Here is an 18,875-nt window from a genome sequence, read left to right on the forward strand (position 1 = left end):
TTAAGGCCTTCTCTGAACTGCAAAACAGAGTATACACTGAGTGACAGGGAGAGATTTCGTTACATCCAGGTGCGTCATGCACTGAATTCTGTGTTGCCAGTGGGTAGTGCTGTTCCGGATTCCTCCCCCCCTTCGAAGATCGTATACTAGACGGTTATGTGCCGGATAGCACTATCTCACTGTTCTACAAAAAAATGATCAATGATAGATCGGGTCTGCTTGATCGCCTTCGTGAGGCCTGGGTTGCTGATGGTATTGAACTGGATGATGAGGATTGGCAGTCCGCGATCTCCTCTCCCAAGGAGGTGGCGATTCCGGCCCGCCTCCGTCTGGTCCAACTCAAGATCCTCCACAGAATCTATGTCACTGGCCCCCGTTTAATTCATATGGGTTTTTCTACCGATGGCATGTGTCGACGTGGGTGTGGTCTCCTTGACGCATACCTTCACATTATTTGGGAATGCCCTGAGGTGGTGCGATTCTGGAAACGTATACATGAGATTATGGATGAAGTCACAGGTGTTGTTATGTTACCGGAAGCCCGGCAATGCTTATTGAATGTATGGGGTCCGAATGATTTTGACATGTCACAGCTTCGGAGGGTGGCCTTGGCCAATATGGTTGCGAAGAGAGATATTGCCCAGTTGTGGGGATCCCCGAGGCCGCCTACAGTGTCTGCCTGGAAAGAGAATCTGGACTGATGCATGTTTCGAGAGAAAACAGTGTATATTGCAAGAGGCAGACCCCGAAAATGGGGAAAGATTTGGACTCCTTGGAACGCATACCGTGGAGATATTTGTACACCCCCGCTCACCGCCTCCCAGAGTCCTCCGCAGTCACCCTGACCTACCTCCCTTCCAGCTGTGATATGCAGTACTGTTCCTATGTAACTCTGCCTGTGCCTCCCCCCCCTCATCTTTGTTCAAAGAATTTTCTTCTCCTGTTAACATGTGTCTCCCTTCCTCCTTGAGCACATATCTGATGTCTGTATTCAATTGTACTGCCTTGCTTGTTTGTTTGATGTTTTGTTCCTTTTTGTTTCAAATAATAAAAAGTAAAAAAAGAAAACAAAGGCTGTACACAATTTACAAACTAGACCAACTGCCTTTGTCATAATATCTCATAATAAGCAGACCATCCCTATCGTATCAGAAATAACATTTCCGAGTAAACCGTTCACGCCTATAGCTTGTCACCAGGCTTACAGTTTTTAGAGTAAACTTTGCCACAAGGCAACCATCAGACAGACAGTTATAAAATTAGAAAGGTAAACAAAATTAAAAGTGACTAAGCAAAATACTACCTGTCCTAAAAGGGTCTAACAAGGATTCTCACAATACAAAGATTCTGTTGGCACAGCTTGTCACATGGGATAACCAGCACCAAAACCATTGCCTACTACGGTAGGTAATCTGTGAGATAGATCCGTGTAAGAAAATTCCTTTCTGTAGACTTTATTGTAGAGTACTAAAAATCCACATTTAAATACCTATTGACTTTATATAATGCTTTTCACAATAAATATGTAAACCCCATCTGCCTTTATCATAACATTTGCTATTAAACAGATAAGTCTTAAGTCATGCTTGCCACCATGACCAGCTCAGTTCTGCTGTATCAAGTATAAGCTTTACCACAAACAAAAAAGTGCAATAAAAGTAGTGCTGTTAGTGGAAGCACACAAATACTTCCCAATCAGATCCTGGACTCAGCGGAACCAACATGTGACTGGAGCCTAGGCCATTTTAAGTAGTACTCTGAAAGCTCTTTTTTGTTCATCACAAAGACATAAAACAGTTGCATTACCAACTAAGGTCCAAAAATCCATGTAAGTTGGTGTAGCCATGGACATCCGCAACTGCTCTCAAACACAAAATTGCACTCTGAATTTTAGAATTAATGATGGAAGGTGTGTGTTCCCAGGACTGTCATACATTCCTTGTGACTGCTCTCCTCCCATCTGTGCTGCTGTCAGAGAAAAACAAACACCTACATTATCTAGTTATATAAGACACTTTAACAGTATTGCAATTTCATGTGTGTGCCACTGAAAGTTCTGGGTCTGACAACCATATTGTTGCGGGCTCAGGATAAGTCGAAGCCTGGACCTGAAGGCGCAATGGCCAAAATTCTTCACTGCAAAAGCATTCCGCATTTGTGCACCAGACGGATGAGACCCGGTTCCTTCCTTCTGTTCTCTGACTTTTCCAGATTTACCTACGAGTGAAGAATGTTGGCCATTGCGCCTTCAGGTCCAGGCTTCGACTTATCCGGCCTACGTGATGACTGTCAACATACAATCCTCCCCCACATTCCACTTTGTCCTGAGGAAGACCCGCTGTGACCACCGATTGGGGCACCACAGGGTCGAAACTTCGACGCTCTATATAGGTCCAGCTTCACCAGGTTTCGGTATTGAACAATCAGAAACTACTGGATTGTAATCAACCTCTGACCTTTTGTAAAATAACCTGTATATAGAAATATGTTTACACTGTATATAATGCTCACCACTTGATCACCTTGCACAACTGTCACCCATAGGCACCTTTTAGTCTTGTACATTATTGACCTTGACAGTCTATTACTGAAATACGTGTAATACTTATCATTGAATGAAGTAATTCTGATAAATACTGCAACCTAACCTCATTCATCTCAGGTCTTATTCTTTAAGAATACTTACTTTAAAGAATTGTGTGTTTGAGAGATTTCCTTCTGATTACATTAAATGTAACCCCAACTTATGCTTGTTCAACCCGACAGAATCACTCTTTCTTAAACGTCGAAGGTGGGGAAGGCCTAGGGGAGGGGGACACTTCATCTTGTGCCAGTTGCAAGGAGATGCATTTTATCCTGCAATTAGGCCTCCTGCCTGCCTACCCATTGAGATACACTGCGGGATGCCCATTGTCAGCACTTTACAGTCTGCACAGTTTTAACTCTCTGCCCCCACGCTATTCTCACACCTTCAGCCCATTATGGAGTCTCGCACATTCCCCTTTACCTGGGGCCCCAAAAATCCTAGAACTGGCCCTGGATGTTTCTATATAGAGCACGCTCCTTGTATCAGATCTTCCAATACAAGATGAATAATTTATTTCTAAACCCAGAGTACTCTTTTTTTTTAAACTCGAAAGTACTTATGTTCTCGCCTCGCTGAAGGCCTTGGCTACAACAGCTGTATAAATCTGACCCCATCTTTATTCTCATGTATACCATGTTCCCTACATTATTGTGTGTGTGAGGCTGTGTCCTTGCTGTCGGTTTACGCAAGTATTTCTGTTCTTTCCCTGAAGCCATAATTGTAAAGAACTCGTTCACCTTTCAGTTTATAACAGTTCCATGTTTCTTCAGGTGTCCTTTTAAGCAACAGAATGTTCACCAAGGTATAAACAAGCATTGGCAAAGTAGATAGGTCTTGTTTTCATCGTTCGCTTTGCCAATGCTTTTTGGCATCCACATGCAAATGGATGTTTCAAGGTGCATCTGCACACATGCAGGCAATTGTGCAGTGGATTTTCTTTTGATGTTAGTTCCCAAACACATGCAATTGTTGTTACCGGCACCATCTGAAACCAGGGCTCGAGTCGGGGTACCACGTGGGTGGACAAAGTCCCCCCACTTATTTTACCAGGAGCTCAATAACTGGAGCAAATGGAGCCACGCATTCACTCTTTGGCCTCCTTTCGTGATGTCACTTCCGGTTGTGACGTCAGCGTCCCCCCACTTCTTTTTCTAGGACTTGTGTCCTGTCTGAAACACAATCTACACAGATTATCCTGCACCCAGTTTTCTCCTGGAAATTTCACGTACTCCAAATGGTATAATTCCCAGGAGAAAAACTGAGAGAAATAAGGAATTACTTGGGAATTGGATGCTGGATTAACGATTCCCCATGTAATTCTTCATTTCAATAGGTTCTCACTCATATTCGGGCAGTACCCCTGCCCTCTGGAGTTACTGGTACCCTAGGTATTGGTACCTGCAGGAGAGGAGTAACCGACCGATTTTTAGTCCACTTGTAATGAGCCTGTCGCCGAGGACAAGGAAAGAGAGACATTTGCTTCGCTTGGGGATCCCTTGGTTTATGACCCTCCCCCCCATCACTTGAAAATTCCTGAGTAGAAACTAATAGTCTTGTGGGGATATTCCAGCTTCCTGGCTGAGACTATACAATATCTATATATGTGTTTTGGTGTTTATATATTGCAAACTTAGCCAAAAGGCAGTGGAGTGCTTTACAGGGTCCATGTTAAAGACACAATCACTGTATTGTATTGTATTGTAATTGTATTGTAATTGCATTTATATAGCGCTTACTACCCCTGACGAGGCGGCAAAGCATTTTTTCGGCAGGTTGCACACTGCTCCGGGACCCATAGAGGATTAGTGTTGAATTAGTATAGTGAAACATGCAAGTACATTTTAAGTGGTGGATAGGTTAGTCAGTTATTTGGATTTGGAATGATAGCAGAAGGATAGAGGAGGAAAAAAAAAAGGTTTATATTTATATAGCACTTGTTACCCCTGATGGGGTGTTGAAACATGCTATTCAGGAAGCCCATAATGGATTAGTGGTGAATTAATATGGTGAAATATGAAAGTAATTTCGGTATTGGATATTAGTCAGTTATTTGGAGTGAGAAGGATAGCGGAGGGATAAAAAGGGGAAGAAAGGTTTGCATTCATATAGCACTTGTTAACCCTGATGGATGTTGAAGCGCTTTTCTGGCAAGTAGCACGCCACTCCGGAACTCATAAAGGATTAGTGTTGAAAATTAGTTCAGTAAAATTTGAGGTAAATTTGAGTAGTGGATATGTTAATCAGTTATTTGGGTAGAGAAGGGTATGTGGCGGGATAGTGAAGAGAAAGAGGTTTATATTTATATAGCGCTTGCTACCCCTGATGGGGTTTTGAAGCGCAAGTAGCACGCTACTCTGGAACCCATCAAGATTAGTGTTGAATTAGTATGGTGAAACATAAATGTAATTTTAGTGGTGGATTTGTTAGTTATTTGGATTGAGAAGGGTTGTGGAGGAGTAGAAAAGAGGGAAAAGTTTAGAAAGATTTGTTTTGGGGGATCAGTATAGTAAAAGAGGTGTAAGATGATGCAAGGAGGGGTAGAGTAGGAGAGAGTCTAGAAAGGGTTATTTTGGGGATCATAGCAGTGGTATGGGGTTTGGGATAGATGGGAGAGTGGGTGCAGAGGATATATTGAGCGAAGTATAGGCTGAGAAATAGGGCAGTGCATTGGAAATGCTAAATTAGAAGAAAGTGATAAATATATAGATCCATAAGTACATTAAAAGTATATAGATACAATAAAGGAGGTTTGTATATTAGGCAGCATTTCTGGCTCTGGCCCTGGTCAGTCTCGAACAGGCTCAAACAGGCAACTGCCCATTTCCTCCCTGCTCTTAACAGGCTCAAACAGGCAACTGCCCTTGTCCTCTCTGCCCTTAACAGGCTCAAACAGGCAACTGCCCTTGTCCTCTCCGCCCTTAGCCTCGACGCCTGGGCTGAGACGCCCTAAGCCTGGCCTTTTATAGCCCTAGTAATCAGGTGACCCTGTCAGCCAATGGGAACCCTAGCCCTAACACTATCCAATCACAACACTAGCCCTATAGTCTCTTATATTATTCTGTATCAAAGGTATTTTTTAAACCTTAAACATTGCGTATGCTGTGCTGTGTGCTAAAAGAAACATTGGCAAAGCCATACGTCACAAAGATGCGACCTAATGGAGTTGGCAACGCTTTTTAAGCAGCGGAGCAAAGGCAGGAGAACCGAAATTCCCAGGATGACATAGTCTGGCTAAGTGGGGGGGAGGGGGGAGTTGAGAGTGGGCCTCAGCTCTCCCGTGCCAAGGTCCAAGGTCCATCACTGCATGCCAAGTACAACCTCGTGTGTCTGAATGGAGCAGAAACGGAAGCAGACGGTGAGCTGGAAACAAGTGGCAAAAGAGGTCTGTTCTTGTGCAACAAGGGCAGCTTCACTTGTGCAAACTTGCATACCAAGGGCGCATTTACTTGGATTCACCAGCAGCCACTGTGCCTATATAACCCATAGTCTAAACAGTGGGAAGACAAAACAGTGTCACTTTGGCCTATCGGGCCATCGCATGCCTTGATAGGCAGGTGGAGCCTGTAATGACGCGCGCCCCGCCCGGGGTGTCCAGGGAGGGCCCGCGCGTGCGCAGAGTTCTAACAGCTGTGGAATGTGGGGCCACTTAACCCGAGTGCCTAGGGTGCTATTATGGATGCTGATGCCTATTGGATCAGGTGTTTCTGTAAATCCCCATGAACCACCAGATGAATCGGTCCCCTATCTGCCATGAGAGGGTCGAGGCGCACCCTGGTTTGGGGAATGGGGGCAGGGAGACGCCCGCAGCTTCCCCGGAAAAGGCGGCGACCTGCTACTCGCTCGGGACGGTCGGGTTCGAGTTGGATAAAGAGAAGGGACACAATTAAGAAAAAACAATTGACTCAGCAAAAGCAATATTCGCCCCAGGAAAAGCAAACAGTTATTGCAGTGATGAAAACGACGGCCATAAAGGTTTAGTGCTTCCTCTGCACAGTATTCAATCAGGTGTCTGTCTTTCACACATTAAATACCATTTAAAATCACATTCAGTAAACTGCGTTTCATCAGAGGTGGAAAGGTGGAGGGGTGTCGCGCGTGGTACCCGACAGGAACGGGAGACGTGCCAGTAGTGCTGCAGGTGCAGTGGCACAGGGCCCATGGATCTGAGGAGCCCACTGGACCCCAATTATGGCTGTATTTTACTACCACATTAGAGGTAGTGGTACATTTTGATTGAATTTGGGCCATGACACCCTTTCTATGCCAATGCCTGGCCAGAATCACACAGTGTGCCAAAAAGCTCCGCCAAGACGGGAAAACGGTGACCTCCTCTGACAAAAACTCTGGAAAGCGCGAGGCTCGAAGAGCGCGCCTTTAGGGCCCGGCCTCCCACTCCTCGCCACGCCCCTTCCCTACTCTTTGCGGCCGGGTCAGCCCATTGGGCGACCATTGGGTCACCCAATTGGACCCATTGGACCACCGGGTCAGCCCAATGGGCGACAGCCAATAGACCCGTCCTTGTGTTCTGTGACTTACTCCTCCTTTGATATGGCACTCCAAAAGCTGCGCGACCTAGGGCCAAACGCCTTTATGGCAAAAACAGACAGTGAGTCTGCTTTTCGGCTCTTGCCTGTGCACCCGGAGGATTATCATTTGCTAGGTTTCCAGCTGAATCACCAGTTTTACTATGATATGTGCATGCCAATAGGTTGCGCGGTATCTTGCAGATATTTTGAGACATTTAGCTCGATGCTGCAGTGGGTGTTTACCCGCAGGACAGGCTGCAGGAATGTGGTGCAATACTTGGATGATTTTATGGTCATGGGCCTGGCAACTTCAGATGAGTGTGCTCAGGCGTTAGGTCAACTGGTCGCCATGTTTGAAGAATTTAAAGTACCGTTGGCTCCTGGCAAAACTGTAGGCCCCCGACACATGCATTTCCTTCCTGGGTATTGAGATTGACACAGTAGCCGGGGAATGCAGGTTACCATTGGACAAAGTGCAAGCTTTTTCCCAAGCAATTAACTCAGCATTGGCCATTTCTGAATCACGAATTTTAGAGCCCCGGTTTCATGGTATTCATTTTCTTAAAATTTCCATCTGTATTTATCCATTTTTATTTTTGGGCCATTTTATTGGCATTAATCCATATTTATTTTATGTTTTTAAGAATAAATGGAGTTGTAAAATGCTATATTTCAAGATTTATTTAACTGATAAACATCCACTCATACTTAATGCCTGTTGCGATTAGCAAATTAAGCAGCCAAATATAGTGAGAAGGCAGTGACTTGCTTTATGTCTTTTCTACACTTCTTCGTCCCCAGACTGGTTTGCGGTGGGTGAGAAACACAGCTAACTTGAATTCATTGTACGGAGTTGGATTTAGAAGGAGTTTTACTGTAGAGCTCCCTGGGGTAGAGTGCCTTGGAAACTGATGCTGCAGTGCAGATGCATACATTTTAATACAGTTTTCCGACCCACAAACGTGCAGTGGCCACACCAGCACCTTCACAAGATGCCCAACTCTCCTCTCCTCGGGTACCAGACTGACCATGTTCCTTCTGTCCATGGAACTGACCCTGTTTCTGCCATATGAAATCATGCTATGCCTTTTCTGTAAACGTACAATCCTCAAGAATGTTTATTTCCTGTGGGGAGCTATCATACTAGCACAGGGACATAGTAGTAGTTGCAATCAGGTCTAGCTTCCCTAATAACCATCGACTTTACAATAGCATTTCTTAATAAGCCTATGTTACTGCTCCATTGGGATCCTTGTATAGTCCTTTCTCACTGTTCACTACAAAGTTTAGTAGTTTCATTTACTGAACCCTCACCGTCCCCCTAGGAATCCTATTCAAAATACTATGGAACGTGCTCACTGGTAGCTGGTGTCTGCTGTACTATATTCTTAATCAGTGGATAAATATAGAGTTAGACATTGAAGTTGAGGACCACCGGACACAACGATTCAGCTTCTGCATGGTTTGCTGATTCAAAACCCTTGATTGCAGCATAAGAAAGGAGTCAGGCCATACTCACAGCATGACATACCAACGCCTGTGCTGCCACTGCTCACAGCTTCTCTCGTTCTCTGCTTCCATCACCAGTGGTGACACACTTTCAAATCTTCGATATATATTCATACCCCATGTTCTCTAAGAGCTCATGCAGACTTCGATTAGGTAGGCACCGTCACTTACTTCTAAGTTATGCTCAACCCCCAGACTTTGAAGTAGTTCCTAAGGTAATTTATGCCCTCAAGATTGTCAAAGTAGTTTTTTTTTTATATATAGCACGATTATTTTGTGATTGGTGTCCTTAAGTTCTGAAGGAGGCATTTTCTGTGCACTTTCTGAAGTTAAGAGCCCCAGTCCCCTGTGTGATCCGAGGTAATTGGCGTTTTTTCAGTATCCCTGATTTGGAACAGCTGTGACGTCTTGGCAGCTAGAAGGTGACTTCTGGTCTATCATGCAATACAATTACCCTGGCTGGTTAATTGCTCAAAAAGTTGAGAAGGTGCCATCTCTTAACAGTAGCCATGACTTGCTAATGAGGCACTTTCGCTTATTTTTCGAGCACAGATTGTTCTCGTATTTCTGTTGTTTTGAGGCCATGTGTGTGTGAGCGAGAGCTCGTGTCAGTGAATCTGAATAGCGTGACTTGATGTTGGTGAGGAGGGTCCTGATTTATCCTTTGGCTACAGGCCAACGATGATATGACGTAATAAACTTTGCAGTGCTTTAAAGAGAAAGCTGTAGTCCTGGGATCTAAATCACTATTTCTCTTTCTTTTCAGGACGGCAACAATATGGCGGGATCTAAATCCATTTTGGGGCGAAGAGTACACACTGCACCTTCCCATGGGCTTTCACAACCTGGCATTCTACATCATGGATGAAGACACAATAGGGTAAGGTGATACTGCGAGCTTGGCTGGGTCTGACATCTCCTCACTGTCAATACTTGTTGTCTCACAAATGCTTTGCATGTCAGACGGTGCCCCAGATACAGGTAGTACATAGGGAGAAGTGGCTGGTATGGAAAGGTGGTCCTGCTGCACTTTCTTCTGGATTGGATACTGGACATTATAAATGTAAGAATGTAGGCAAAGAACTCCTTAGCTTCCTTGCTCACCTCTAGTTGCCTTGGTCGAATACTCATGTGTAGAAGAATAGAGACTGCAGCGAGGTGAGGGTGTACACACCGGAGTTCAATCAATCTGAGGGACCTGATGAGTTCTTTCCAAATACTGGATCACTCAAGGATGTCAGAGATCGTCATCCACCCGGGTGGCAAGCTGACTAAGAGATGTGACTGTATATTTAGGACATTCATTACCCCATGCTCAGTTTACTTACTGTATTTATTATCTTCTCGTTTGATTTTCCCTTGTAAGGGAGGTGTGTTCTAATCTATTTCCATATTAGCCTTGTTGTAGTTACATGCACTTCAGCCCTCTTACCCTTTCTCTCCCTCTCCCTCTCCCCTCCGCTTTCCTTCCCCTTGGAACCATCCATCTGTAGAACATTGGCACAAAGCTTCCCTTAGAACGTTGATGTCACGTCAGTTGGTGCTGGAGGATCGTAGAATAAAGACGTTTACTCACCTCTCTGGATTATCCAATCTTGTTCCTAAATGTTCATCCCAACATTACTCTATAGAGGGTTCAGCTTCACGGATAGTTAATTATCTGTCATTGGTATTAAGGTTTCCTCTCAGTGTTAATCTGTCCTTGGACTTTAATACTCCTCTCAACATTACTCCAGGAGAGTTTCAGCATCATGGATAGTTAATCACTTGTGATTAGCCCCAAAGTCTCTTTTCAGCATAGTTCTATGACAGGTTTAGCTCAGTGGATAGCTGTTTGTTAAGTTATGGATATTTACAGCCGCTGCCCGTGCAGGTAAGAGCGGTGAAGTGGTGGGGCCGGGTGGGGAGGGGATTTCGATGGACGATGATGAGGGAAAATTAAATAAATATTTAATTTTCCCTCCACGTCGTCTGTCAAAATCCCCCCCAACATGGCCCCACCGCCTCACCGCTCTTACCTGCCTGGGCCACAGCTGGATATTTGTAAAGCACACAAATGACTTGGGAAGGAATCCTGGAACGGAAAAGCAGGAGCAGTGATGGATGAGTCAGGGCAAGGCTGGGTGAAAAGCTGTTTCTTGTGAAATTCAAGAACTGAGGAGTGGCTACCAGTAATTTTATCACGTAAGCTCTCATCACCAAGAGACAAGATTATGGAAACACCATGTATGCAAGGGTTACCAACCAGCTCAAAAGAAGACTGTGGTCCATACAAAATGCAGTAGCCAGATTAGTCCTCATCCTCCCATGGCAAGCCCACAGAACACCATACCCTCCTGATACACAGAATCTCACACTTTAAACTCCTCACTAACCCTTTCAAAGCTCACCGCAAAACCGGCCCTGCCTCCCAGAACATGTGGATTTACTTCTACCATCCTTCCAGACAGCTCTGCTCTGCTGGTCTCTCACTAGCACGCAACCCCACGCATATACAAAAGCAGAGCGGGCGCAGCGCCTTCATGTATCTGGCCCCTAAAGCCTGGAATAACCTCCGATAACACATCAGAGCCTCCTTCTCTCTTCATGACTTTCGCAAAAAGCTGAAGACCTGGCTCTTCAAGTAAGTTCTCAGGGCTGGCCTCACACTACAGCTGGATACCCTAACGGGTGATTAGCGTGCTGTAACAACACACATCACATGTGCAGGGATAGATTGTCCATGCTTTGGAAGAGGTAGGAGAAGACCTGGCCACTGTATCTTTTTCTGCATATGTGGGGGATGTGTGCAAGTTCTACGGGTGTTGGAGGGAAGCCACTTGAAAATATGTTTTAGGGGCTTGAGTGTGTGGAAACAGGAGGCAGAGGCTGCATTCACTTGGCCTGTCAAATGAGCTGGTTGTCGACTGTTATTCTGAGGTTCTTTGCATGGGTGGTTGGTTTGGGTGAGGGACGGAGATCAGCGAGTCAGCAGGTGGAGTTCCATAGCAAGGTGTCTTCACCGAAGATGAATTCTTCTGTCTGGTCTGTTTTGAGCTTGAGCAGTTGCTTTTCATCCATCTGATGACTTTGGACTCGCAGGCGGAGAAGTTGCTCTGGGTGTTCGATGTTTCCAGAATGGAGGAGAAAGAGCTGGGTGTTGTCTGTGTAGGATATAATGTTGATACAGTGAGTGAGAATGATGGTGGCAAAACATGCAGTGTAGGCATTGTACAGTGTGGGACCGAGGGTGAATCCTTGTGGAACTCTGCGGATGAGTTTTGGAGCTGCTGAGGTGAAAGGGATAAGACTGACAGACTGGGTGTGGTCTGTGAGGAAAGAGCAGATCCAGCGGAGCACTGGGCCTGAATGCCAGCATCATATCTGCGTTGAATGAGAATGGGATGGGAGCTGATATTGTCATCCATGGTGGTGATGAGGTTGGTTTCAGTGCTGTGGTTGGGTCTGAGGCCAGCTTGGGATGATGTTGAGGAGGTTGCTGTCGTAGAGGTGGGCAACTAGATGTTTGTTCATTCTCTTTTCATCGACTTTCACCGGGGAGGGTAAAAGCGAAATGGGCTGGTATTTAGCTGTTGTTTTGGGGTTCGCGTAGGGTTTATTTAGGAGAGGGAGAACTGTGGAATGTTTCTAGGCATTCAGGATTCTGGATGTGTTGAATATTTGATGGGTTCAGGGGTCAGATGGTGCTCCAGAGTGTATGGTGTGTATGGTCACTGCCATCTTGAGAATGTTGATGGTGGGCCAGGTGGTCAGGGTAGCCCACTGGATGTTGGTAGTGACAGTTAGGTCAACTGCATGGGTGGAGGTGTCCATTTGGGCTCAAAGTTGTCATAGTTGCTGGAGATCTTGTTGCTGAAGAAAAGGGACAGCTGGGGAAGATGTCTTGTGAGGGAGTGTCACTGATGGAGTTTGCTGCTAGCCCAGTGAAATCTTTCATGATGACGAAGATTTGCTTGGCACTGCTTTTGATGCACTTGGTGAGGATGGAGAGTTTGGTATCACTGATATGTTGGTGGTATCACCTGAAGGCTGATATGTAGTTGCTCTTGTTGGTGTCATCCTGGCTTTGTCTTCAACTGCATTCTAGCTGATTACAGTGGCGCTTGGTGAGTTTGTACTTTCCTGTGTACCAACTAGCTTGTATTCACCTTGTTGGTCTTGAATGTTTTGCGCAGGAGGTGATCCAGACGTTCAAGTTGGAGATGAATCTGAGGAGGTTGTTGTTGAGGTGTTGTGGTCAGTGGTGTAGGAACTCTGGGTCCCAGAATTCTTGTTCTTGCTCCAAAACTGTTATAAGGGTTTGGCGATATCATTTCTGCAGTGGTGAGGGATGGGTAGGTTGAAATGGATGAGCACGTGGTTCAGACCAGGTGATGGATGTGAGCTTGTCCACTGTGATTTCGCTGAAGTTGGTGAAGAGGGGGTCCAGTAGGTGTCTGGCGGCATAGGTGGGGCCTTCCACACACTGGGTGAGTTTGGGGTTTGTAAAGTCCTCGGAAAGTTGGGAGTGTTGAGGTCAGTGAGGGTCATCCAGGTGGTAGTTGAGAGGTTGCTTGAAAGGATTAAGGTGCTGAAGTCGAGTATCAGGGGGATGACAAAGTCTGCAATTGTGATTCCAGAGTTGAGTTGAGATCCTGGTGGTCCTAAATTCTCCTTTCAATATTATCAAAAGGCAGGTTCAACATAATGGAGTGCCAATTACTTGTCCTTGGGCCTAAAGTTCCCTTTCAGTATTATGGTATGGCAGATTTAGAACGATGGATAGATCATTCTCGCTCCTTGGTCATGAAGGTTCCTCTCAATGTTATCCGATGGGGAGACTTATGGTTAGGTGAAAGATGTTTATAAAAGGTCAAGTGGTGCTGCTCTGTTTCTTGGCTCTGTTGGTCAGGATTTTTCACATCCCTCTTACACTTTTCGAAGGAAATAGTGAATGTGAATGCCCTTTTCTTGTTTGTAGTATGAGGGGATGCTCTATGCAGGAGAAAAAACATCTGACAGCATTTTGAAAAGGGTGTTTTGTAGTCACGATAAGAGACAACTTCTTGGGAGCCCCATGTCATGTTGTAGCTTTAGTGAAGCCAAATGCCACAACACAAAGGAGCCGTGGACACCACCACAATGAACAGAACCAACCACTTGTGGCTCATTTCCCTCAATCCATGGGATCGAGTGTAGGGACCGCGGTACTTTGCAAAGTATTAGGAAACATCAGATGGCACGTGGGCACTACAACAGAGTACGGCCTTGGATGAAATTTACTAGGTGTATCTCCTTTTCTCTGACTTTGTCCCTGCCTTGGATCGACAGGGCTCACTCCTTTTAGGGTCCAGCTACTCAGGGATATGCTGTACATTATGCAAAAGATCTGCAACATCATTTCACTATAGTAGAAGCTCTCCTGCTTCTGAGATGATCAATTTTTTGATTGAGCAAGTGCCCTGAGATACGTCCCAGAGTAAAAAAGTGCTGGGGTCACTAAATGTTACTTCTGATTTCAGAAATCACGGCTGGCTTCACTTTGGCCTATTTACAGATATCCTTGTGATACTGCAGGGATATGCAAAGAATATTGGTCGCAACCCTTTTTGTGACTGTGGTTCAAACAATTCTCAATCCTCAGCTCTAAATGTACTGTTTCAAACATATTTGCCGCTCACAGCCAAGCACATCTTCCATTCTCACTTGCCTTGAGTACAAAAAGTAGAGGGTCTTGAGGTGGGAAGGTATGTGTACCAGAAACTAGTCAGCCACTCAGTCCCAGATGGGCATGTAGTAGACAAAGGAGTCCTTAGTTTTTCAGAGGGGGGTCCCAGCCAAGGGGCTGGATGGCCAGGGAGAAAAACAACTCCTTTTATGGTCAGTGCCAACACAGCATTAGTTTCAGGCATACATGGGTCCGCCATTTCTTCCAGTGCTGGCACATGGCCTGGCTCCAAAGGTAGACCCATTAGGCATCTTTTTAATACCCCTAGGTAAGTAGTCAACATTGTAGCCGAAATTAGAAAGCTGATGTAACACCTGATAGACAGTCTTCACACTGCTAATTAGTCAAGCCTAATCTCTTTAGGAAAACGGTAGTAGGCGTACCTTTGATCAGCAGTGCCTATGCTTCTGTGACACGAGTCCAGAATTGAGACCATGTTGGGATTGGCCGGCCACAGCCCAATGGAAACCCAAATGAATCAAGCACGGAAAAATGAAAAATGTCAGAGTTGCTGTAGCAAACTAGCATTTTAAGATGTCTTAGGGCTGGTTTATGTTTTCTTTTTTGATAAGCTGCTTTTGATTTAGAAATAAAAAAACAATGCTAAACTCTAGAAAAAATATTCAAAGAAGGAAACAAGCAGCAAGAGGATGAGAGAGGGAGCGAAGTAAGAGAGGGTTGAAATAAAATGTAGAGAGGCAGATCAGGGAAGAGATGGAGGGTGGCAGGACACAGCCATTTAGGATGAACTCTCCAGTGAGACTGTAGCAAATGCAGAATGCTGAAGGGAGCTGGTTGTTTTTTGGGGTGTGGTATTTCACATGAGGTAGAAGCACTTCTCCCTGGTCAAGGAATGTCCTAAGGGGTTGAATGGTTGGTTAGCCAGACCTCCTCTCTCCAGTCACAGCGCTGTCATAGTTTGAGGTCTTTCTGTGAGCACAGGGCCTCTCTGGAAAGAATGTTTTGCTTTGGTCATCTGTCTGAGCCTCGTTAGAATGTAGATTACTTGCTGGAGACAAACTTTCAGAGCGAGAGTTTGCTTGGCCGCAGTGCGTGTGCATGAAGAACTATATATATTTTTGGTTTGATTTGCAGATTTATATAGTGTGAACTTGACTCATGAGCATTGCAGCAGCAGATTACATTACTAACTGGAGGTCAAGAGATTTTCCCTGAATCTTCTTTTTTTATTTTCTCACGTGTGGGTGTTCCCCTCCCCTCCTTGCACCCACTGTGGGAGAGTATTTTCTGTCTCCCTTTCCTCTCTTGATTGTTGTGTTCTTTTTTGCCCCCCCTTTAAGTTGTTAAGTAATATGTGTTCTCACACACAAGAGGGGAGAGGGTCTATATCTAATTCAACCACCCCGAACCCCCTAAATAACTATAGTAAACACAAAAGAGGGGTGGGGAATAACAAAAAATGCAATAAAGATTGTGACAGACAAAGATCACGAGTGTGCAAACACTGGCACACTCATGAGTGATGAAAAACTGCCCTCACTCACACACAATGTGTGTGACGTGCTTCATCATCGGGTCTGCTACAACGCCTGGGTGTAGCCACACTCTGGGCGGAGCATTGGGAGGGGGAACAAAAAATGTTTTGTCTATACACAAGGACAACGTGTAACACACAACTGAGAGTGACAACAGTGTTCACAAACAAAAACCAACAGGTCAAGACTGAGTACAGTGAAAAACAAAAAATTGCAGTAGAGAATGATTAAAACTGGCTCCTGGATACCAGATATAAATTTTATTAGTAGGTTCCAAAGGTCAGGATTAAAAAAGACTGGATGGTGGTACTAGGGAAGGATATTAGGACCCCCTAGTGCCCCTCCTTTACTGCTGTAGTCAACATGTTTCGACCCCTTATCACCCTCGATTCCTGGGTCACCTGGGTCTTCTTCGGGACGTCTTACTGTCCCAGTCTAATATAGTGTTCCCCTTACCTTAATTAGATTTTTAACAGGGGTGAAGGTCACTCTTGCCCACCGGTAAGAGGCTATGTGGAGGAAGTTCCGCCAACACGGTGACACAACGAGTTTATTGAGACAGATCACTTGACCTGGCGCATGGGGGTTGGAGTCCAAAAGAACACAACTGTTCCGAAGGTGTCCTCCAGCGACAGTCGTGCCCCTCCTTGATGCGCCGCGCCAGTAATATGTGTTGCCTATGTTTTTACATCCTGTATCTGTTCTTGGAGATTTATACTCAGCTGTTTTTGGTTTTTCTCCTCATTTTTTGTGGGTCGTCCATGGAGGCCTAGGCTACTGACGGATTATGGGCTTGCATTTAACCTTGTTGGTTTACTCACCCTGCACGGCGATTTGGCTGTGTATTCTATTTAAATGCACCACTCAGCAATTGAAAACTCAATAGAGAATTGAAACATCAGAATCACAGGACTTTGCGCTGAGGCCGGGACACAAACCTGGTTTTCAGTTCCAAAAGCTGTAGCCGGTTGGCCACTTACAATGTAATTTTATGACAGATTGGTTGATGTGACAGTGGAGGATGGCATGTTGTGAAGAGAGGTGTTTGACTTTCGTTTGTGGGTCAATGCTGACTGCATTGAATGAAACCAGGGATGTTGTGCTGTCGGGTGGTTTGCGGCACCAGCAGCGTTACATGATGGGACGATTGCTTCATGGTTGCTCACACTGCATTATTCAGCAGCTGTCTGTGCTCGGTCTTCAGTGCTAATTTCTTCCACTTTCTCTCGCTCCAGGCACGATGACGTTATTGGGAAGATATCACTCAGCAAAGAATACATTGCGTCTCATCCTCGAGGTAAGTACATCAAAGCACAATAATAAAAAATACAGAGACCAATCTTTACCAAAAATATTAGATAGCTACGGAATACCCCCTAATGTTCTTCTCAGTGTCGGGGACAGTCTATGTTAAGGGTGTTGTAAACTCTACTTTGATAGAGTCTTGAAAATACTTTGAAAGGTAATGAGACATTGCATAAGACCAGAGTATAAAGGATCCAGCCTTTCCAGCAGCAACAAACTAAAAAAACACCAAGGTCATCTGAAGAAAGAGCATGTCTGAGGTATAAAGATCGAACCCCCAGCAGCTCAGTACTAACACCACAATGACTGATTGACTGAAGACAAGCGGAGCACAAAGAAACGCTGTCCCGCTGGTTACCGGGCCATGTCACCTATGTTAGACAAACTATTCGTTCATCGCCTTCTCCACATCCTCCCCCACTCTCTCCACCCCACAAATTGTTTACAATTAATATCAAGGCAAAGCCCAAACAGTATCTATGGTCCTCTGTAAAAAGTGCACTCTGTCCGCCACCTCAGGGTACTATAGAAGGCACAATTGTCCCCTGCAGCGTTTTGTGATCCACACAGCTGCTCCCTCCACATTCAAATAGGTCACCAGTGATGACAGATGCTTTCCTGAGCTGGCAAGATACAGCCTCTCCATGACTGTCTGGATATTACGGGCAACCACCCTACTTTTAAAAACAAACTAAAAGCTTTTCCTTCCACAAAATCTTAATTCTTGGCACTAGATGTCTACCGACTGAGAGCAACTATCCTTTGTGGCCCAGGGGACGTATGGTACTATACATTGACTTACATAGATAAGTACCACTGCAACTACATTACCTATACATCTTAACTTCACATTTAATCACACTATACCTACCGTGTGAGATAGTAGATAAATCGATGTAGTAAATGCAGTATTTGTACATGCGATACAAAGTATGCAATACAGTGGGGGAGTACTGTTCAAGGCAAGGCACAGGCATATCCGCGAACCTCTGTTCCACACATTTTTCCCATCTGTCCCCAACAAATGCTAAGCCTGATCTAATGTATTTCCCAGTGCTAAGTGCACTCAAGTTGCCAACTTCAAATAGATTTATTGCAATAATACTCCAACGATGAAAGGAACACAGATATGGTCCACAGGACGTCTTCACCTAGCATCGCCTGCCCCGCTATTGGTGTATACGTTCCAATGGCAAAAAACAGTGCCTGGATAAACGCAGTAGAACATACCAGTGTACAGGTTACCGGGAGGACATTGCACACCCTCCCCTTTTCTAAAGGAACACAGAAATAGAAACCTGAACAAACCCCACACAAGATTGAATTCACTATTACAAAAACTGCATACAAATATAATCCTGTAATCTTCCTGGAGGTTTTTATATTTGTTTTAGGACATTTAGGGACTATATCACTGCGCTTGACGTCCAATCGCTCCACCTTCATTATGCCACCCATAGCCTTCTTCACATACTCCACTCTCACCACCGTGCTCTTCTGCTCCATCTTTATATCCTGCAAAGGTAACATATTGTAGCCAATCAAACTTTAGCTCACCACGAGCTGCTCTATATATTTGAGCATGACAGTGCCAGTCCAGCGCAACCCTGCCCAAATGCCACACTTTGCCATCATTTAGTCTTACCGAATTTTTCACAATTTGGAACACCTTCTTTGGTTCAGAAAAACATTGTGGTGTCCTTGGCTTGTTTTCTCTCTCCAGAAAAACATTGTGGTGTCCTTGG

At 45.0% G+C, this 18,875-nt stretch overlaps 1 protein-coding gene across 1 annotated transcript in view; it reads left to right on the forward strand.

The window, feature by feature from the left end:
• RASAL1 (RAS protein activator like 1) overlaps nucleotides 1-18,875 on the forward strand; it is a 780,163-nt gene that overhangs the window by 242,296 nt on the left and 518,992 nt on the right. Inside the window, exons 3-4 of the mRNA XM_078667168.1 lie at nucleotides 9,389-9,502; nucleotides 17,061-17,122. Of these exons, the coding sequence (XP_078523294.1) occupies nucleotides 9,389-9,502; nucleotides 17,061-17,122 (176 nt within the window). The remainder of the gene's footprint in view (nucleotides 1-9,388; nucleotides 9,503-17,060; nucleotides 17,123-18,875) is intronic.

The sequence above is a fragment of the Lissotriton helveticus genome, chromosome 11 (genome assembly GCF_964261635.1).
Source record: "Lissotriton helveticus chromosome 11, aLisHel1.1, whole genome shotgun sequence".
NCBI lineage: Eukaryota > Metazoa > Chordata > Amphibia > Caudata > Salamandridae > Lissotriton > Lissotriton helveticus.